Genomic DNA, 17,407 nt, shown 5'->3' on the forward strand with positions numbered 1-17,407 from the left:
AGATATAATTTGGTCTCATTCATTTTGAAAACAAGAACAGATACAACCCACGTCAGCATACACGCATCTTATAGCATCACATCCAATGACTATAAAAGGTGAATGAGACCAAATTATATCTCATCTAGATGAGTTCTAGCAAAACTGTTATACTATTTCTGTGGCCCATATAAGGCCGATCTCCGAGCTTCCTACCGAGCAACACAAATTAACAAACCGCAGACACATACTACTAGTGCAGAAGAATAATGTGGAGGTTGAAGATCTCTGAGGGAGGAAGCCCGCTGCTTCGGTCGGGCAACGGCTTCCTCGGCAGGGCTGTGTGGGAGTACGATCCCAATGCCGGCACCCCGGAGGAGCGCGCCGAGGTTGAGAGGCTGCGCTGCGACTTCACCCGCAACCGCTTCCAGAGAAAGGAGTCGCAGGACCTCCTCATGCGCATGCAGGCATGTGTATATATATACTGTCAAAACTAATCCATCGTGGTACCTTTCTCTTGTGAGCAAATTCGTCATCGTAGTACCCAATTTGTAGTTGTAGATAATGCATAGAAGAATAAAATCCCTTGCCACTGCGCCATGAGGTGCACATAACCATTATTTATTAGCACCAAAATGCGCCACACTGGGGCTTAAAATAAAGTTATATCATGAAGAAAACAAAAAGATAACGGTAGGAATAGACACGCCTGAAAAGTCCAAGTACCAAGAATGTTGAATAATTTGTGCCACTCTCCTACTTTTGTACATTCAAACTGCTCTGCAGACGGCAGTAAACGGATGAAATCTGGACGATGCCTATCTTGAACGGTGCTGATTTGCAAAATGATACAATCTAATGGATGATTTGATCCATCGTCCAAATATCATATCCTACATCTGCAAGGCAAGTCCGCCACACACATGCCCTAGCGTCCAGCTAAACAACCATAACTGGCAAGGGCTAGGCCAAGTTAGTGCAGGAGAGTGGCTGGGCCTAACATTAATCTGGCCAAAAAACTGCTTGCCGTATGCACTTTTAAGCCATACTTATTTCATTTGGGAAATAATGGGTCTTATCACACTTGAACTTTTATCATTGAGACTAGTTTGTTATGTGCCTTTTTTTTTCAAGTAATCCTAAATTATTCACACTGTAGTTTGCAAAACAAAATGGCGTCGAAGCAAATGTTTCGACCATCAATCTTGAAGACAATGACATCACTGAAGGAGCTATACTAACTTCACTGAGGAAAGCCCTTAATCAATATGCAAAGTTGCAAGCACAAGATGGGCACTGGCCTGGTGATTACAGTGGAATTATGTTCATTATGCCACTCTTGGTATGTGCTATTTCATTGTAATTTTATTAATATGGCAACCTGGCAAGTACAATATAGTTTGTTATTTGTTTGTTTGTATAGTTCCTTGTTTCGAAACATGCATTTTGGTAGGAAATAGCAAGTACCTTTGACTCAAAAAAAGAGCAAATGGCAATTACCTGATTATGTTGTATGGCTAACAAATTAATCAAAATGTTGCACTTGACTAGTTTTCCATAGCAGGGCCAGTTCAGTCGTTCCCATATAGTATGTAGGATTTCCTGTTATGCCGGCTCCAAATATTATTATTTTAAATGGGAATATATTTCGTTAAACAAGTCTTAGTCATCTACCTTCTATCAATCCTTAAAAATAAATGTATGGACTATGGAGAACTGCAAGAAGTCCAATTGAAGTGTTTTTTTACAAGGGTTACCGTAGTGCTATTCATCACCCATGGTGCAGAACAAATTATTTTGCACCTGAGGTTTTTTTGGCGTCGTTTGATTAAGAATTTAGGTTTGGCATGCAAATAGTTATGTTTATATTGATTCACTACACAAAAATTGGCATAACAAAACCATAATATAAGTCATAAAACCACAAAATTTACATGTTTACATATATTCTATGATATGTTTTTTTACATTCGACATTTTATGTCTCGTAAAACATTTTTCACGGCTGATATACATTATGTTACGTTCTCCTCTGATTTCTGATGTAAGACCAAGTTTATGCGACGTAGAAATATGGGACAGTGATGATAACTGGGCGGGGGGGGGGGGGGGGGGGGGGGGGGAGTGGGGGAGGGGAGGGGTAGGGTAACCATTCTAGACGATGCCAGAAAGTTCTCCAGACAACAGGACAAGAAGAACCACATGAACTATTTAAAAGTGGCATGTGTGAAAAAATTTGTAATGTTTGTACTACTTACAGTATTTTTTGGATAACAAGAATGCTACAGATACAGTATGATGAGCTTTCTTCCATATTCTTCAGATATTCTCTTTACATGTCACTGGAACTCTCAATGTGATCTTATCATCAGAACACAGACGTGAGATATGTCGTTACATTTATAACCACCAGGTATTTGCATACATTATCTTTTTGAGAAAGCTTGTTCCCTGCAATTTTCAAATCTGATAACGTTTGCATGAAAATATATATCACTGTAGAACGAAGATGGTGGCTGGAGCACCCAGGTTTTGACAAAGAGCACCATGTTTGGCTCATGCTTAAACTATGCCACCTTAAGGCTCTTAGGTGAGATATCAGATGGCAAAAATGATGCATTAGCCAGAGGGCGTGCCTGGATTTTATCTCATGGAAGTGCAACTGCGGCGCCTCAATGGGCAAAGATATGGCTCTCGGTATGTGCTGAAACAGATCAGAATGTTCTTTTTGTCCATCTTAAACCAAAGCGAATGCAACCATTAAACCTAATTCTAGCTAGACAAATATCCTTTGAGCTGTTTGGAGTACATTAGGAATAACATGCAGCATCGTTGGCTACTGAGTTAGACCATAAGGAATACCTCAGAAAACACCATGGACGACTTGTACCTATATCAAACAACGTACATCCCTATTGACTATTGTTATCTCTGTAGAATGAAATTTATACAAGACAAACTTCTTTTCTATAAAGGTAATCGGTGCATACGACTGGTCCGGAAACAATGCAATCATTCCTGAATTGTGGATGGCACCCCATTTTCTTCCATTTCATCCAGGTACATGCATGCTTGATTTTTCAAAGCAATTCCCACCCGAGTTTTTCGTATGGCATGTTGGTAAGACATGTTTTTCCTTATGTACACTACTATATATTACCAGTATAAGAAGTAAAAAATTATGCCAACACCAGTGACATCAACTAGTGAGTAAGGATACAACTACACGTCTAATCAACAAGTGACACCAGCGTAAACTTTACCTCTAGAGAGTGTGAACAAATCCTTTAGCCCTTGTAAGACACTCCCTATCAAAGATAGCCAACTCGGGCCCTAGCGCTCGGGTGGAGCTGGCGCGGGCCGGAGCGTGGCGGCGGGCCAGACGCCACGGCGGGTGGTGGTGGCGCCTCAGCGACTTCCCCCACGGCAGGAGGCCTCGCGATCTGGTGCGTCGCGGCCGCCAGGGATGGCGGCGGCATGACCGGATCGGTTCGCGGCGGCGCGGCCGGATCTATGCCCAAGCGTGGGCCTTAATCGCTAGTTTGCCGTCGGCACGATGGTGGGTGCGATTCGTCGGCAGCTGGGCAGATCCGCGAGATTTTACCCTTGTCTGGTCCTTGTCAGCGCGGGCAACTCCGGGGGAAACTCTAGATCTCCTTGGGATCGAGCGATGGCGGCGCTTTTGCGTCGTAGTCCCTCTTTAGGGCATTGTCTTGTAGTTTGCTCCGGTTGAAGGGACCAGCAATGTCGGCGGCGCACGTCTGGTGGAGCAACTGCCGATGAAAATCGCGCCGACTACAGTCATGGCGGACGATGGCGGCATATTTAATGTCGTTCCCTTGTCGAGGCATCGTCATTGCAGTCTGCGTCATCAGGCTCGGGATGCTCCGGGGGAAACCCTAGATCTGGGTCTTCCGAATCGGACGATGATGGCGTTTTATCGCTTTCCCTTCTGGGGGCATCGTTTTGGAGTAAGTGCTGGCTGGGGGGATGGTGGAGCGGTGCTTCATCTCACACATTGATGGCGGCGGATATCGGCGGCATGGCGCTGTGGAGGCTCGGCGTCCGATGCACGGAGATGGACTCGCGCAGGAGGAGGTTGATGTCCGGCGTCATGGTGACGTCGATGGCAGAGTGGCCAGACAAGGTAGAAGCCTCAATATGATCTGAAGACGGACCTGTGGAAGATGGCGGCGGCGACACACGAGTGCGTCTGACCGGATTGTGCTCCAGACCCGGTATGTGGCTCGGCTGGGGATTCCGAATGAGTGTTTCGGCTTCCGGCTTTTGATGTTAGGCTTAGGTGAGTGGTCTGGGTAGTGGCCCAGCTAGCACCCCTTCATCATTTTGGATAGGAGTAGCGGCATATGTTGCCAAGATGGTGGATTCAGGCACATTATTGTAACACTTTGTAAGGTCCTCGAGAATAATCAATAAAGTGGTTGTATGCATCTCCCAGATGCAGAGGCCGGGGGTCATCCTCCTTTTCTAAAAAAGAAAAAAAATGAAAGATAGCCAACTATAACCTCCTGGGCAGGAGTTCATCACTTGGCTCTTCCATAGGCAAAAGTGTCATTTAAGGGGGCTTAGCACTTCACTACTACAAGCGGATGTGCACTCCCTGCTCAAAGTGCAGTAAATCAACCCCAACACAAATTATCATGTTGCCTGTGTCTGTGTTGGTTCTGTCATTATTAACCGCACAAACTTTATTGGCAGTGTCGATGCAGCGCGTGGAACCACCGAATACTCTCCGGTGAGCACGACGAAGCAAGAGTTGGCTCTGTAATGAAATCGCTCCTGCCCGATGCTTTGGCCAGCCGCAACACGCGCACGTACAAAGGATTTGACCTTTGGCTGATTGATCTTGCTGTGACTGGAAACGCACACGAGATACACATGCACGTGCGCGCACGCACGCGTGAAAGAGTTTAGCATGAGTTTTAAGAGGGAATAAAAGAGATCGGTGAATCGTTAATTTATTGCTTGAGCCTCGTTTGCATATATATATAGGAGTACAATTTAAGACGCCCCTCCTCCAGATCTAATCTCTCCCCTCCACCGCCCCCCCTCCCGCGCGGGCGGCTGAGGGGCCCCAACCTTAGCCACCGGTCACGCCCCATCCCATCCCTCCCATCCGCCGCCGCGGGAGGAAGACGCCGGGCTAAGCCCGAGGGGCTGACGTCGGTGGCGGAGGAGCCTCTCCTTCTCGCGCGCAAGGGTGGCGCGGGCCGCGGGGCATCCGGGCGAGCGGAAGTGCGCCCCAGATCCGAGCCTCCGTGGCGGTGAGCGACGGCGGATGACTAGTGGTGGAGCTACTGCATCTGGCCTCGGCGCTACAGCTCCTCGGATCGGCGGCGGCGTGGAGGGCTTTGGTGGGCTGGTCAGCTGCTGGCGTGGTTGGCTCTCTGATTAGATCTGATATGGCCAGAGTGACTTGCTCGCTCCGTGGTGGCGGAGATCGGTGGTGGTCCGTGCGCACGATGCGAGATGGAGGTTCGTCGAGCGGATCTGGGTGAAAACCTTTTTCTCGGCTTGTTGCCAAGACCGGCGATGACGGCACTCTTTTGTGTCATTACCTTCTTGAAGGCATTTCTGTGGAGAAGCTCAAGACCTCTGTCCGCTACCTTCGGGGGAAACCCTAGATCAGTAAATCGGATGACGGCGGCGCTCTGGTGTCGTTTTCTCCTTGGGGGCATCATTCTTGGAGGTGCACACGGACTCGAGGGACCAGTGGAGGGCTTCTTTGGTGGAGCGGTGCTTCATCTTACTCATTCATGGCAGCGGATGTCGGCGGCGTGGCGCAGTGGAGACCCGGCATTCGATGCGCGGAGATGGACTCGCGCTGGAGGAGGACGCTGTCTGGCATCATGGTGGCGTCGATGGCAGAGAGGCCTGGCAAGGTCGGTGTTTAGTTTCTGCTGTGAAGATGGATTGGTGGAAGACGGCGGCAACGACACATGAGAGTGCGTCGGACCAGTTTAAACCCCAAACCTAGTATGTGGCTCGGTTGGGGCCTCCGGCTTTAGATGTTAGGCTTTGGTGGGATGTCTGTTTGGTATTAGGCTCGGACTATCGTCACCCTTTCATCCAGTGGTTAGGAGTAGCGATAGTTGTTGCTAAGATGGTGGCTTCAGATAAACTAATGTACTAGTTTGTAAGGTCTAATTAATAAAATGGCTGCATGCATTGCCTGGATGCAAAGGCCGGGGGCAATCCTCCTTTTCTAAAAATAATATAGGAGTACAATGACTAACTTGAAGTACAAGACAAAGCAGGAACAAATCCTAGTTTATCCTATATACTTCCTAGTAATCATAATACTCAACATCCCCCACAGTCACAATGATAGCGATGTAGACGATGAGAATGGAGAAGAATCCGAAGGTAAGCCGACGGACATCCCCATAGTGGTAACAGTCGATGCATCGCGGAAGTTGTGACTAGAGCGAAAACCGACGAGGTTGCTCAAGCTAGGCAGTAGCCCTTTGTGCTGATGTCGAAGCCGAGAGCGTAGGATGGTGTAGCCGTGATCGAGGTAGCCGTGCGAAGAACATCGTGGTCGATGTCGAGTCGGGGTATCCGGTGTCGAGGAAGTCGTCGTGGAGCCGCAGGCATAAGGAAGCGTTGAGTTAGTCATGGGTGCAGTGGTGTCAAAGTAGTGGTGAGTCGGGAGAAATACGTTGTTGAAGAGGCGTCACGCTGGATTTGCCAAATCCGGGGACACGTAGTAGACGAAGGCACATGTCGGTGTTGCCAGCATCTGGCATGCATAGATGGACGAAGACAAAGTTGACGTAGCGCCGCACTGGGCTTGCCAGGCTCGGGGACACATCATGGACGAAGGCACGCATTGGTGTTGCCAGCACCGGACATACGTAGACGAGGGGCCTGAACGAGTTGTACGTTATGTCGAGGAGTCGGAGGGGCCAGCGGAGAAAGGCTCGACGATGGTTGCGGCGCCAATCGGCACGGGGCAGATGTCGCCAATGGTGGTCAGAGTAGACGAAGTGGTCGAGGAAGATGACGGCGGCGCTGGCGACAAGCTGGTGCTGGACGAAGACGAACGGGGTGGACAGCGGCGCGGTTCGGGTGAGCGAGCGGCAGCGGCGCCGAAGAAGAGCGGCGGCGGCGGCCTGACGGTGAAGGTGATGCTCGAAATAGGCGGGAAAGAACTTGATAGCGTGAAGAAGATTGACACGGACGGTGGTGTTCCTGCGCCGAGGGAGGCGGCGCGGCGCATACCACACGGGAAGTCAACTCGCAGGAATGGCTGGGTGGACCGTGGGCCACGGCGCTATGGCCTGAAGGGGCGACGCAGCGGCAACAGGCGGGTCGGGCGGCAGCGGGAAGACCTCGAGGCGGCGGCGTGGATCGCGTGCCGCGGCACTACGACCCGAATGGGCGGTGCAGCGGCCGCGCGCGAGTCGGTGCAGGCATGGGAATGGCCTCATGTGACGGCGGGGACCGTGTGCCGAGGCGCTACAGCCCGAAGGGGCGGCACATGAGTCGGTGCAGCCGTGGGGACGCCTCGGGGCGGAGGCAAGGTCCGCGTGTCGCGGCTCAACAGGCCGAAGGGGCAACGCAGCGGCGACGCGCGAGTCGGTGCAGTCACGGGAAGAACCATGGGGCGACGACGCTGCAGCCGACGAGGCGATGCAGCGGCAACCCATTGCTCGATCGATGAGGGGCCCGATGAACTCGGGGATGATCTTCACAGAACCTATGGAGGTGCACGCAAGCGACTAGCTAGGTCGGCCGTGCGACGTAGATAGAGCGGAGCGGCGACCAGGTGATCAATCTGGCCGCTCGCAAGGTCAGGGTCGCCGGTCGGTGATGATGTAGCTGAGCCACCGAGGCCACGCGCGAGGGACACGCGAACAGCCGGCACGTGCACGCGACCCACGCCCGAGAGGGGCGTTAGCTGCACATAACAACACAACCGGGATGGGCCGCCACATCATACGAGAGGCCGCCGGGTCGGGGAGGAGGCAATGTAGTCACGCCGGAGTAGAGGCACGCGGGTGTCGACGACGGCCGCGGGCACCGCAAATCGATTGTAGGTTGAAAATCCAAAAAGTAAATGCCGATCAAAGCGAACGGCGAGAGAGAGAAAAATCCGGATCAAAGGATCGAGGAAAAGAGACTCTAGGGCAACCGGTCAACACGACTGGCGGACGAACCCTAGGTACGAGAGGCGCGGCCCTCGGCGGCGTTCATGGAGGCCGACCGCCCCGGAGGCGGCCCGCGGGGCGGAAGCGACTAGCGACGGCTAGAGTTAGATCGGTTAGGCTAATACCATTTTAGAAGGGAAATGGATATTTATTGCTTGAACGTTCGTGAGTATATAAACACTGTGGAATGTAACGATCTTGTTTTTCCATTGTAATTTTTGAGGGGTTGTGTTGCAATTATAATATAGGGGTACGCATGTACATGTAGCCTGGGAGCTAAGACTAGTACGTAGTACGACTCACGAATTACATCGTGATTAATTCTAACAGTCTGGACCATCAAGTTGCCCGAGTCTGGAGTAAGTTTAAAATGAAAAGTTAAATCCTTACTAATCATATTTTAATTAAGAAAAACTACTAAATTGGGATGCTACGGTGACCAATTGAACACCATTCACTGAGTTGAAGTATGCAAAAGAACTAATTTATATTATGTTGATAAAGCATATACTATAGTTATTAAATATCATCATTAAAATAACAAGAAACCTCATATATAGAGTGTCGTTGTTACTCCTTTGATCCAAAATAAGTGTTGTGGTTTTGGTTCAACTAAAACGACGACACTTATTTTCATTTGGAGGGAGTATATATAATGCGATTCAGTGTCTTCATGTGGATTCTCGGCTATTATGGTATTTTAAGTTAATATAGTGATGAATTTCTGTTAACTTGAAAACAATTATGCTACAATAACCAAAATCTTATTATACGTATTCAAGTGATCATCTTATTCCGCAGCAAGATTTTGGTCCTTTGCTCGCATGGTTTACATGCCAATGGCTTATCTTTATGGGAAAAAGTTTGTTGGACCGATAACTCAAACTATACTGGAAATAAGAGAGGAATTGTACAACATCCCCTACAATGAGGTTGACTGGAACAGGGCCCGTGATTCATGTGCCAAGGTTTGTGACTATTTATAGAAGTACACAATGATGCAGTATGGTAGAGCAAAGATATATTTTGAGGCATGATCTTCCAATAATAAGTGGTGTTATACATTGTAATAGTAGTCTTGTGTTACGTATACTGAAATTTAACTCTTTATTTCACTGAAAGGACAATATGAATTGTAAATTGGCAAAAATTAAAAGTGACACCATTTAAAGATAATAACTTAGAATATAGCTTGATCTATTTGTTCTTTATGTCAAAAATTGACGACCCCCTACAGATATCTCCTAGAGGATAAGAAAAAGCTACACAATGTATTAAACATTATGACTATTGATTCTGTCAGGAAGAAATCCTGCATGGTACTTTGTGAAATGGTTTGCAAAAGCATTGATCGTCAAACCTTTTTCATTGTAGGAAGACCTTAAGTACACTCGTTCACCTGTACAACATATAGTTTGGACATGTCTAAACAAGTTTGTGGAGCCAATGTTGAATGTTTGGCCATTCAATAAGCTAAGGGCTATATCATTGAGCAACCTCATGAAACATATATACTATGAGGACGAAGCTACTTACCACATTGGTTTATGTCCAATCAACAAGGTAATTTCAATAACAGGTTTTGTTGTTAGTTTGCTATGTTTTTCCTAAAGTGTTGTTTTTAGGATTTGGCTGACTTTAGTTGGCCTACTGTGGTTGAACTCGGATTTATTTGGCCAGGTTTTCGGGCAATAAGATTAACCCGGTATATAGAGAGATTTAGCAGTGGCTTGAACTAGGTCAATAACTCATAAATATGTGTGTACATAATGTCCTAATGTTCACTTGGTTGTTGTTGGATGGACTAGACCTGATCGGATGATGTACACTGAAAATATCCTTTTCTAGACAAACATGCTCAATATATTTTTCATATGATATGATATTATTTTGTAATTGGTTCCATGTGTTGAAGTCTTGTTTACATGCAATACAATGATGTGTTGCATCAATAGACCAGGGAAGGATTTTAGGAACCGTGCTGAATTGACAACTGAAATGATATCTAATATTTATGACCATATGCTTATTGAAAGGGGCCATTGTGATTTTTTTCTTGTTACTTAAAAGTGCTCTGTTCATAAAACTAAATTCCATTCGAAAGATGTTTCCAACAGTACACACTTTTATAAAACATAACTCAAATTTTCATTGTTAAATTGGTGGTCGACTCAGAATACGAGGAGGCCCCCTAAGAAAAAATACTAGAAAGTAAGATTAGGATCCCCGAAAGAAGAAGGATAGCCGTTGGACTGCAGCTCGCTAATGGGAGGAGGTAAACAAAACTGTAGCAATTGTTTGTATGACTAGTCAACAGAACCAACATGCCGAGGAGGCTAGGACTGGGCGACAAATCGATGTTGCATATCATGATTGCGTGGAGCTAGTGGACTGGGCGACGCACCAATGCTGGAGGAAGAAGCTGACCGCTGTTCATCAGAAGATGTGAACGGGCATATATACATTACTGGTGACCTATGTAAGAAATAAGGGGGGAAATGGTCCGACTTAGAAAACTAAGGGCCAAAGAGCCAATAATCATTTTAATTATTTGTATGTAACGAAACTATGGTAAAAATGATGAAAATGGTAGAGAGTTTGTCTTCGACAAAGGGTAGACCAAATCTATACAAAAAGTACATAGAAATCCTCGGTGCCTTTGGTAGACTATGAACACAAATTTAGAACTTGCCTTTCTAACAAAATTATTCAATAATTAGGCATTGAATATGATCTGCTGCTGGGTAGAAAACCCAAATTCGGATGCATTCAGGGCACATCTTCCTAGGATTTATGATTATTTGTGGCTTTCTGAAGACGGCATGAAGGCACAGGTACCTTTCCCATTGTTGTGTATTCACTATATCTAGTCCTACGTTGATGTTTATGCGATTCAAAATTCAGTCACTAGTATAGATCAGGGCTTTAGAGGCAGTATTGGTATGCTAATACTCAAATTATTGGAGGCGGTTGAGAAATTTCTTTGGGATTCACACCTTAGTCGGTTCATGGGACATAACTGGCTAGAATATTTAAGTATCCTAGTTAGTTCCATGCACAGGACCGACGGGAATATTTTAGCAATTTACTTGATTTTTTCTATAGAACCACTTGTAGAGCACCTTTATGATCACCCAATAACGAAGTGGTGTTTGATAACCCCAAAGTATTCTTCCGGTATTCGGGAGTGGCATGATCTCATGGTCTAAGGAACGGATACTTGACATGGAGAAAGTTGTAGCAAATAGACTAAGTGATACAATCTGATGCTAAGCTTACGGTTGGGTATGTCCATCACATCGTTATCCTAATGATGTGATTCCGTTATTATGCGATAACTCATGTCTACGGTTAGGAAACCTTCGCCGTCTTTAGTTGATGAGCTAGTCTACTAGAGGCTCACTAGGGACACTGTATTCGTTTATATATCCACATATGTATTTAAGTTTCCTGTCGATACAACTCTAGCATGGATAATAAACATTTATGATGAACAAGGAAATATGGTAATAACCACTTTATTATTGCCTCTAGGGCACATTTCCAACACAATCAGATCCACACTTTCACATTCATCTCATAACTGCATTGCATTACATTACATTACATTCTTACATAGTTCATAATACATTAACAGATATTCAAATTTTCACAGCCAACATATACAACATGTATGTCTGGAAATCTAGAAAGTTGTATTAAGCAAAAAAACCTCTTTTTGTTAATAAATCATACATCAGGTCCTGTAGTTAATGCATCATATACCGGTGGTTCTTGTTTAATATATTTTTTGTTTAAACTATTATCTCTGGTCATTTCATGATAAATTTAACTTTCATGTCTTTGTTGCTTTATAATGAGAGGATTTATATTTTTACAAGGATGGTATACTAATGTTATTCTGTTGAAAATAGGTATATGATGGGTGCCAAAGCTGGGAAACATCGTTTATAGTTCAAGCTATTTTCTCCACAAATTTGATTGACGAGTTCGGGTCAACTCTTAAGAAAGCTCATGAATTTCTAAAAAGTTCACAGGTTTATCCACCTTGAACTTGTGTTGCTTAAAAGTACCACTTTGATGTGGAATTACTAAATTTCATATCCTTACATGAAGGTTCTTCATGATCTTCCTAGTCATCAAAACTACTATCGTGATAGATCCAAAGGTTCATGGACTCTTTCAACAGCAGACAATGGTTGGTCAGTTCCTGATTGTACTACAGAAATAATCCAGGTCAAGACAATTTTCCTATTATCATCTTCTTTTGAGTCCTTCAAAATGATACTTCTCGGTACTAATGTTTTTAACACTTGTTGGCTTCCTTCTGGAAGTATCTCTGCTTTCGTATGAGGTCATTTCATCCCTCCTATTTCAAATTTGACACCTATATTTTCATACTTTTGAATAACTAAAATAAATGTGTTTTGTTAGTAATAAAGCAATCATTGAGAATAGTCATGAAATGATTTCCCTAAAACATCTCTTCTTATGATCTTTGTTACTTTTATCTTATATAGGCATTGTTGTACCTGTCTAAGGTTTCTGCTGACATAGTTGGGCTTCCAATAAAGGAGGAAAGATTGCATGATGCCATCGATTGTCTACTCTCTTATGCGGTATGAATCTTTGTTATATAACTAAATAGTTTTATACATGAGTTATGTTATTCATATTACATAAAAAGGAGATTTGGATTGTCAGTAATTGTAGACTAGGTTTGAATAGTATTTTGATTAGAAGAAAAAGAGTATTATAAATAATACTCCCTCCGTTCCTAGATGTAGGGTGTATAGTTTTTGGCACGGATATTAAAGAATGCACATGGAGGGATAATTTCACAAGTTTTGGGCGAGATTAGACCTGACTAGTTGACATGAGAAAATAGAGGAGATTGCCTAATATAAGTAAATGTAATCAAATCCCTAAAAAAATTATCCAAACGAGTGGTGCAACGCAATACACCTTATATTTCGGATTTTTTTCTCAAAAATCTATACACCTTATATCAAGGAACGGAGGGAGTAGGATGTATATGGTAGAAGTTACATAGCAGGTAAATTATAGAACACAAAATACATATCTAGTGTTCTTAAATCTGGTATCATTATAAAGTGATTAAGGTATCAAAATATCAAAGATGATATATGTCTAAAAACTAATTTGTGTTAGTTATTGTATTAGGTGCACCTAGTCTCCATTTAACAGAACAATATTTGAATATCCTTCAACCGAGTTGCACTCATATTTCTTTAATAGAGTTGGCTATTTATGTGATCCGGAAAAAATAACTGACAAAAATGTAAATACTCCTCGAACTTGTTAGTAGCATGCAATTAAATGGACACTTGATTGACAACTTTATTTTATCTTTCACAAAGAACGACGATGGTACATTCTCTTCATCTGAATCAAAAAGAACAGCTTCGTGGACAGAGGTGAGTATCTCCAAAGTATATTGCTGGCCTTTGAAAAAGAAATTATTAGATCTTGAATTGCACTTGAGTTTTCCAAACCACTAGAAAAATGCTTCAAATGAAATTGCACTAAAATATATTCCTAGTTGTCCATTGTTTCGACATATTTGTGTTACATATATAATATTGTGGATATATTTTCTAAACTAGGTCCTCAATCCTTCTGAGAGTTTTCGGAACATTGTTGTTGATTATCTGTAAGATATTTAATTCTCTATTTATTATGTTAAATGATACTAATTTCCAGAAGTTACCAAGAAAACTCAAAGAGATACAATTTTTCGCAGACATGTCGAGTGCACATCATCGGCAATGCAATGCTTTATATTGTTCAACGAGTTATACCCACAGGATTGTGCTGAAGAGATAAAGAGATGCATAAAGAAAGCAGCTATATTTATCGAGAACCAACAAAAGAATGGCTCATGGTATGGAAATCTCATGATGTAAATAAAATGTCCACTCCACATGTAATAACTATGTAACTAATCGTAATAAGCTTATTTGATAGGTACGGCACTTGGGGTGTTTGCTTTACTTATGGTGCCTTCTTTGCCATAAAAGGATTAGTTGCTGCTGGAAGAACTTATGATAACAGCATACACGTGAGGAATGGATGCAACTTCCTCATATCAAAGCAACTTAGTGGCGGTGGATGGGGTGAGAGCTACCTTTCGAGTGAAAATGAGGTAAATATAGAATGGTTTTTATTGTATCTTTGTAGATGCCCATTTTTTGTCAATGTGCCTTTTAACTTTTGCTTACAGCTGGATTAATTATAAACCAAAATGTTGTGTGAATTATATGGTGGTACAACAACCAAGTCATATAGTCCCTTCGCTAAAAAAGAATCGTTTAATAAGAGTTCTACTTGTTGTTATGTGATTTTTTATTTAGAAAACATATGTGTCTCACAATTGGTCAAGAGCAATAAAAACTGAAACTAGGCCGGCCGGTTTACAACCCAACAACTGGAGAATGCAACCATAGTGTCTGGTAGAGGTTGCAGAGTTACACGAAATTTGTGGAGACTTTGCTGGAACATGAGCCATGTGGTGTCAAATACTCCCTCCATCCCATTATATAAGATGTTTTTGGAAGTTCTTTTAACTTGCAAAAATGTCTTATATTATGGGACAAAGAGAGTATATGTTTTCAATAATCCAACATTTTGTAATGGATTCATCTAATGAATTTCGCATGTATTTGTCAGTTTCACGAAATAACTTGTTTTTTATTTGTTACAGCAGGTACAGTGTATTAGAACGCACCAGTTAGTGGTTTTCTTGTGTTTTACTAATATAGATCACTACTCTAGAAGGACTATTATTGCAAGAAAGAAAATAAAATCCCTGAAAGCATCTTTTTGCCATTGTGCCTTTAATATATGTTGCATTGTATATGTATATGGATAATACTGTTAGTTAAACCTAGATTTATTTTGCCATGTTTCCTTTAATTTCTGAATATATGCAGCCGAGTCATGTGAATTTAAACACCTTATGAATTTACTCAACTGATGAATCGACTAACCTTTATTAATTTGAACAGGACTATGTCCACAGTGGGAGTCCACATGCAGTAAGCACTGCTTGGGCGATGCTAGCTTTAATTTATTCTGGGCAGGTTTGTTTTTCTATTGCTCTTCTTAGTTGGCAGGGAAATGCGATTATGTGATAGTTCTTAAAGCTGTGCATTTTTTTCTTAATTCTCAGACTGAGCGGGATCCAGAACCCCTATATCGTTCCACAAAACAACTGATCAAAATGCAGATGGAAACTGGTGACTTCCCCCAACAAGTAAGTTTGGAGTGGATTCACCGACGGTGAAAGTAATCTCATAAAGAACTTTGGAACATTCACTTATGTAGTTAGCAGCAATCACCGCCGAATATTTTTAAAGTGGTAGTCTAAGTGTTCTATAATAATTATTTTATAGAATGGAATACAATTGGTTACCATAGTCACCCCTAATAAGTAAGGTATCATAGTCACCCCTAATAACTATGGTATCATAGTCACCCCTAAGGTCCACACAGCAGAAGTTCATCTAATAAAATTTTAGAAAATCCATTAAATATTAAGCTGGATAAAAGATAAAGATGACACCGTGTTGCTAGACCTAGTAGTTCTGTAGAAACTATTTATGTAATTAGAGACTTATGTTGATAAGACACACTACAATATATTAGTTTTTTCGAAAACGGGGATGACCCCCGGCCTCTGCATAAGACAATGCATGCAGCTATTTTATTAACTATTCACCAAGATCTTAATTACAAAGTACTTAATAAGTCTGAAGCCACCATCTTGGCAACCATTGTCGTTACTGCTATCCACTGGATGAAGGAGTGCATATTGTCAGGGCCGTGTACCCAGACAAACACGAAAGTCCAACATCTAAAGCCTGAGGCCACAACCAAGACAAATTGCCGGGTCTCAATCACACACTGGTCCGGCGCATTCTCAGCAAGCACTACATGTGCACGTTGCAGAGGCCATCGCCACTGTCTTTCACCAATCCATCTTCAAAGTTGGTACTGACACATCAGGCCTGTCGTCGATGCCACCATAGCGTCAGACGACGTACGCCACATCCCTACGCGCGTCCATCACCACACATCCGTCGCCGAGACCCTGCCGCGCCACGCCGCCAAGACTCCACGTCATCGATGCGTCACATGAAATGCCACTCCACTGCTGAAACCGACCACAGGTCCCTCGATCCAATGCACACCACCAAGAATGACGCCTCCAAGGGAGGAATGCTACAAGATCGCTGCCGTCATCCGACCGACCGATCTAGAGTTTCCCCTTGAGGTAGCGGATAGGAGTGTGGAGCTTCTGCACTGTGATGCCTTCAACAAGGGGACGACACAAAAGAGTGCCGCCATCGCAGGCCTTGGCAAGAGAGCAAGGTTTTCACCCGAATATGCTCGACGAACCTCCATCCTGCATCATGTGCACGAAACCGCCATCGAACTCCGCCGCCATACAGCGAGCAGGCCACTCCGACCAGATCAGATCTACCGGAGGACAGGCCACGCCTGCAACCAGCCCGGCCTCCATGCTGCCGTCACGGACGGGGAGGCCTCACTAGGGGGCATCAATAGATCGCGGACGCTATACCAACGCCAAGCAGCCGGAAAAGGCCTCGCCGCCGCCTTCCACGGAGCCATCCGGACTTTGCCGGAGGATGCCAAAGGCGGCGGCGAGGGGAGGAAAGTGCGGCGGGAACGGTGGCAATGGAGGAGGGATCTGGCGGCGGTGTTGGGTGGCGGCGGCGGCGCTAGATGAGTCCAAAAAAAAATATGCACGTCTGACTGAAAATATATACAGGCTCTTCAATTATTGGGAAGTTTTCAAATCATAGGTAGATTAATTACTGACCATGGCCAAATTTATGTGCACTTAGAAGAATTTGTGCCTTTCTTTTGCTAATAATCTATTTCAATTCCAGAAAATTCAAGTTTGAATTTTTGTTATGGTTGCAGGAACATGTTGGGTGTTTCAATTCCTCCCTTTACTTCAACTACCCGAACTACCGGAATTTATTCCCCATCTGGGCTCTAGGAGAATTCCGCTGCCGACTTCTTGGAATGAAGAAGTGAACTACGCACATATCCACATTTGTATGAGAAACGTCTTATAAATTATAATGACGAATAATTTATAGATCTGATATCTGTTGAAAAGACTTCTTCAGTTCAGACGAAGTCATATCTACCTTATATATATGTGTGTGTGTGTGTGTGTGTGTGTGTGTGTGTGTGTGTGT

The 17,407-nt window shown here is 44.0% G+C and overlaps 1 protein-coding gene across 2 annotated transcripts; it reads left to right on the forward strand.

Moving 5' to 3' along the window:
• Positions 1-218: 218 nt before the first annotated feature.
• LOC123089814 (achilleol B synthase-like) lies at positions 219-17,401 on the forward strand. Of its 2 annotated transcripts, XM_044511390.1 has the most exons (18): positions 219-446; positions 1,139-1,321; positions 2,303-2,392; positions 2,482-2,676; positions 2,955-3,039; positions 8,955-9,121; positions 9,528-9,716; positions 10,874-10,987; positions 12,068-12,190; positions 12,270-12,389; positions 12,674-12,772; positions 13,535-13,591; positions 13,781-13,827; positions 13,918-14,058; positions 14,142-14,319; positions 15,182-15,256; positions 15,346-15,429; positions 17,124-17,401. In XM_044511390.1, exons 1-18 carry the CDS (start codon positions 249-251, stop codon positions 17,238-17,240), a joined length of 2,262 nt encoding a protein of 753 aa, XP_044367325.1. In that variant the 5' UTR covers positions 219-248; the 3' UTR covers positions 17,241-17,401. The 2 variants fall into 2 exon arrangements, with proteins under 2 accessions (XP_044367325.1, XP_044367326.1); XM_044511391.1 differs by lacking the exon at positions 10,874-10,987.
• The last annotated feature ends 6 nt before the right edge of the window (positions 17,402-17,407 follow it).

The sequence above is a fragment of the Triticum aestivum genome, chromosome 4B, assembly GCF_018294505.1.
Source record: "Triticum aestivum cultivar Chinese Spring chromosome 4B, IWGSC CS RefSeq v2.1, whole genome shotgun sequence".
NCBI lineage: Eukaryota > Viridiplantae > Streptophyta > Magnoliopsida > Poales > Poaceae > Triticum > Triticum aestivum.

Bases quoted from the DNA above. Each gene is read 5' to 3' on its own strand.
- LOC123089814 (XM_044511390.1), top strand. From the start codon at position 249: ATGTGGAGGTTGAAGATCTCTGAGGGAGGAAGCCCGCTGCTTCGGTCG. The intron at 2,393-2,481 runs GTATTTGCATAC...ATATCACTGTAG, and splicing joins GTTACATTTATAACCACCAG to AACGAAGATGGTGGCTGGAG. The intron at 15,430-17,123 runs GTAAGTTTGGAG...TTATGGTTGCAG, and splicing joins CTGGTGACTTCCCCCAACAA to GAACATGTTGGGTGTTTCAA.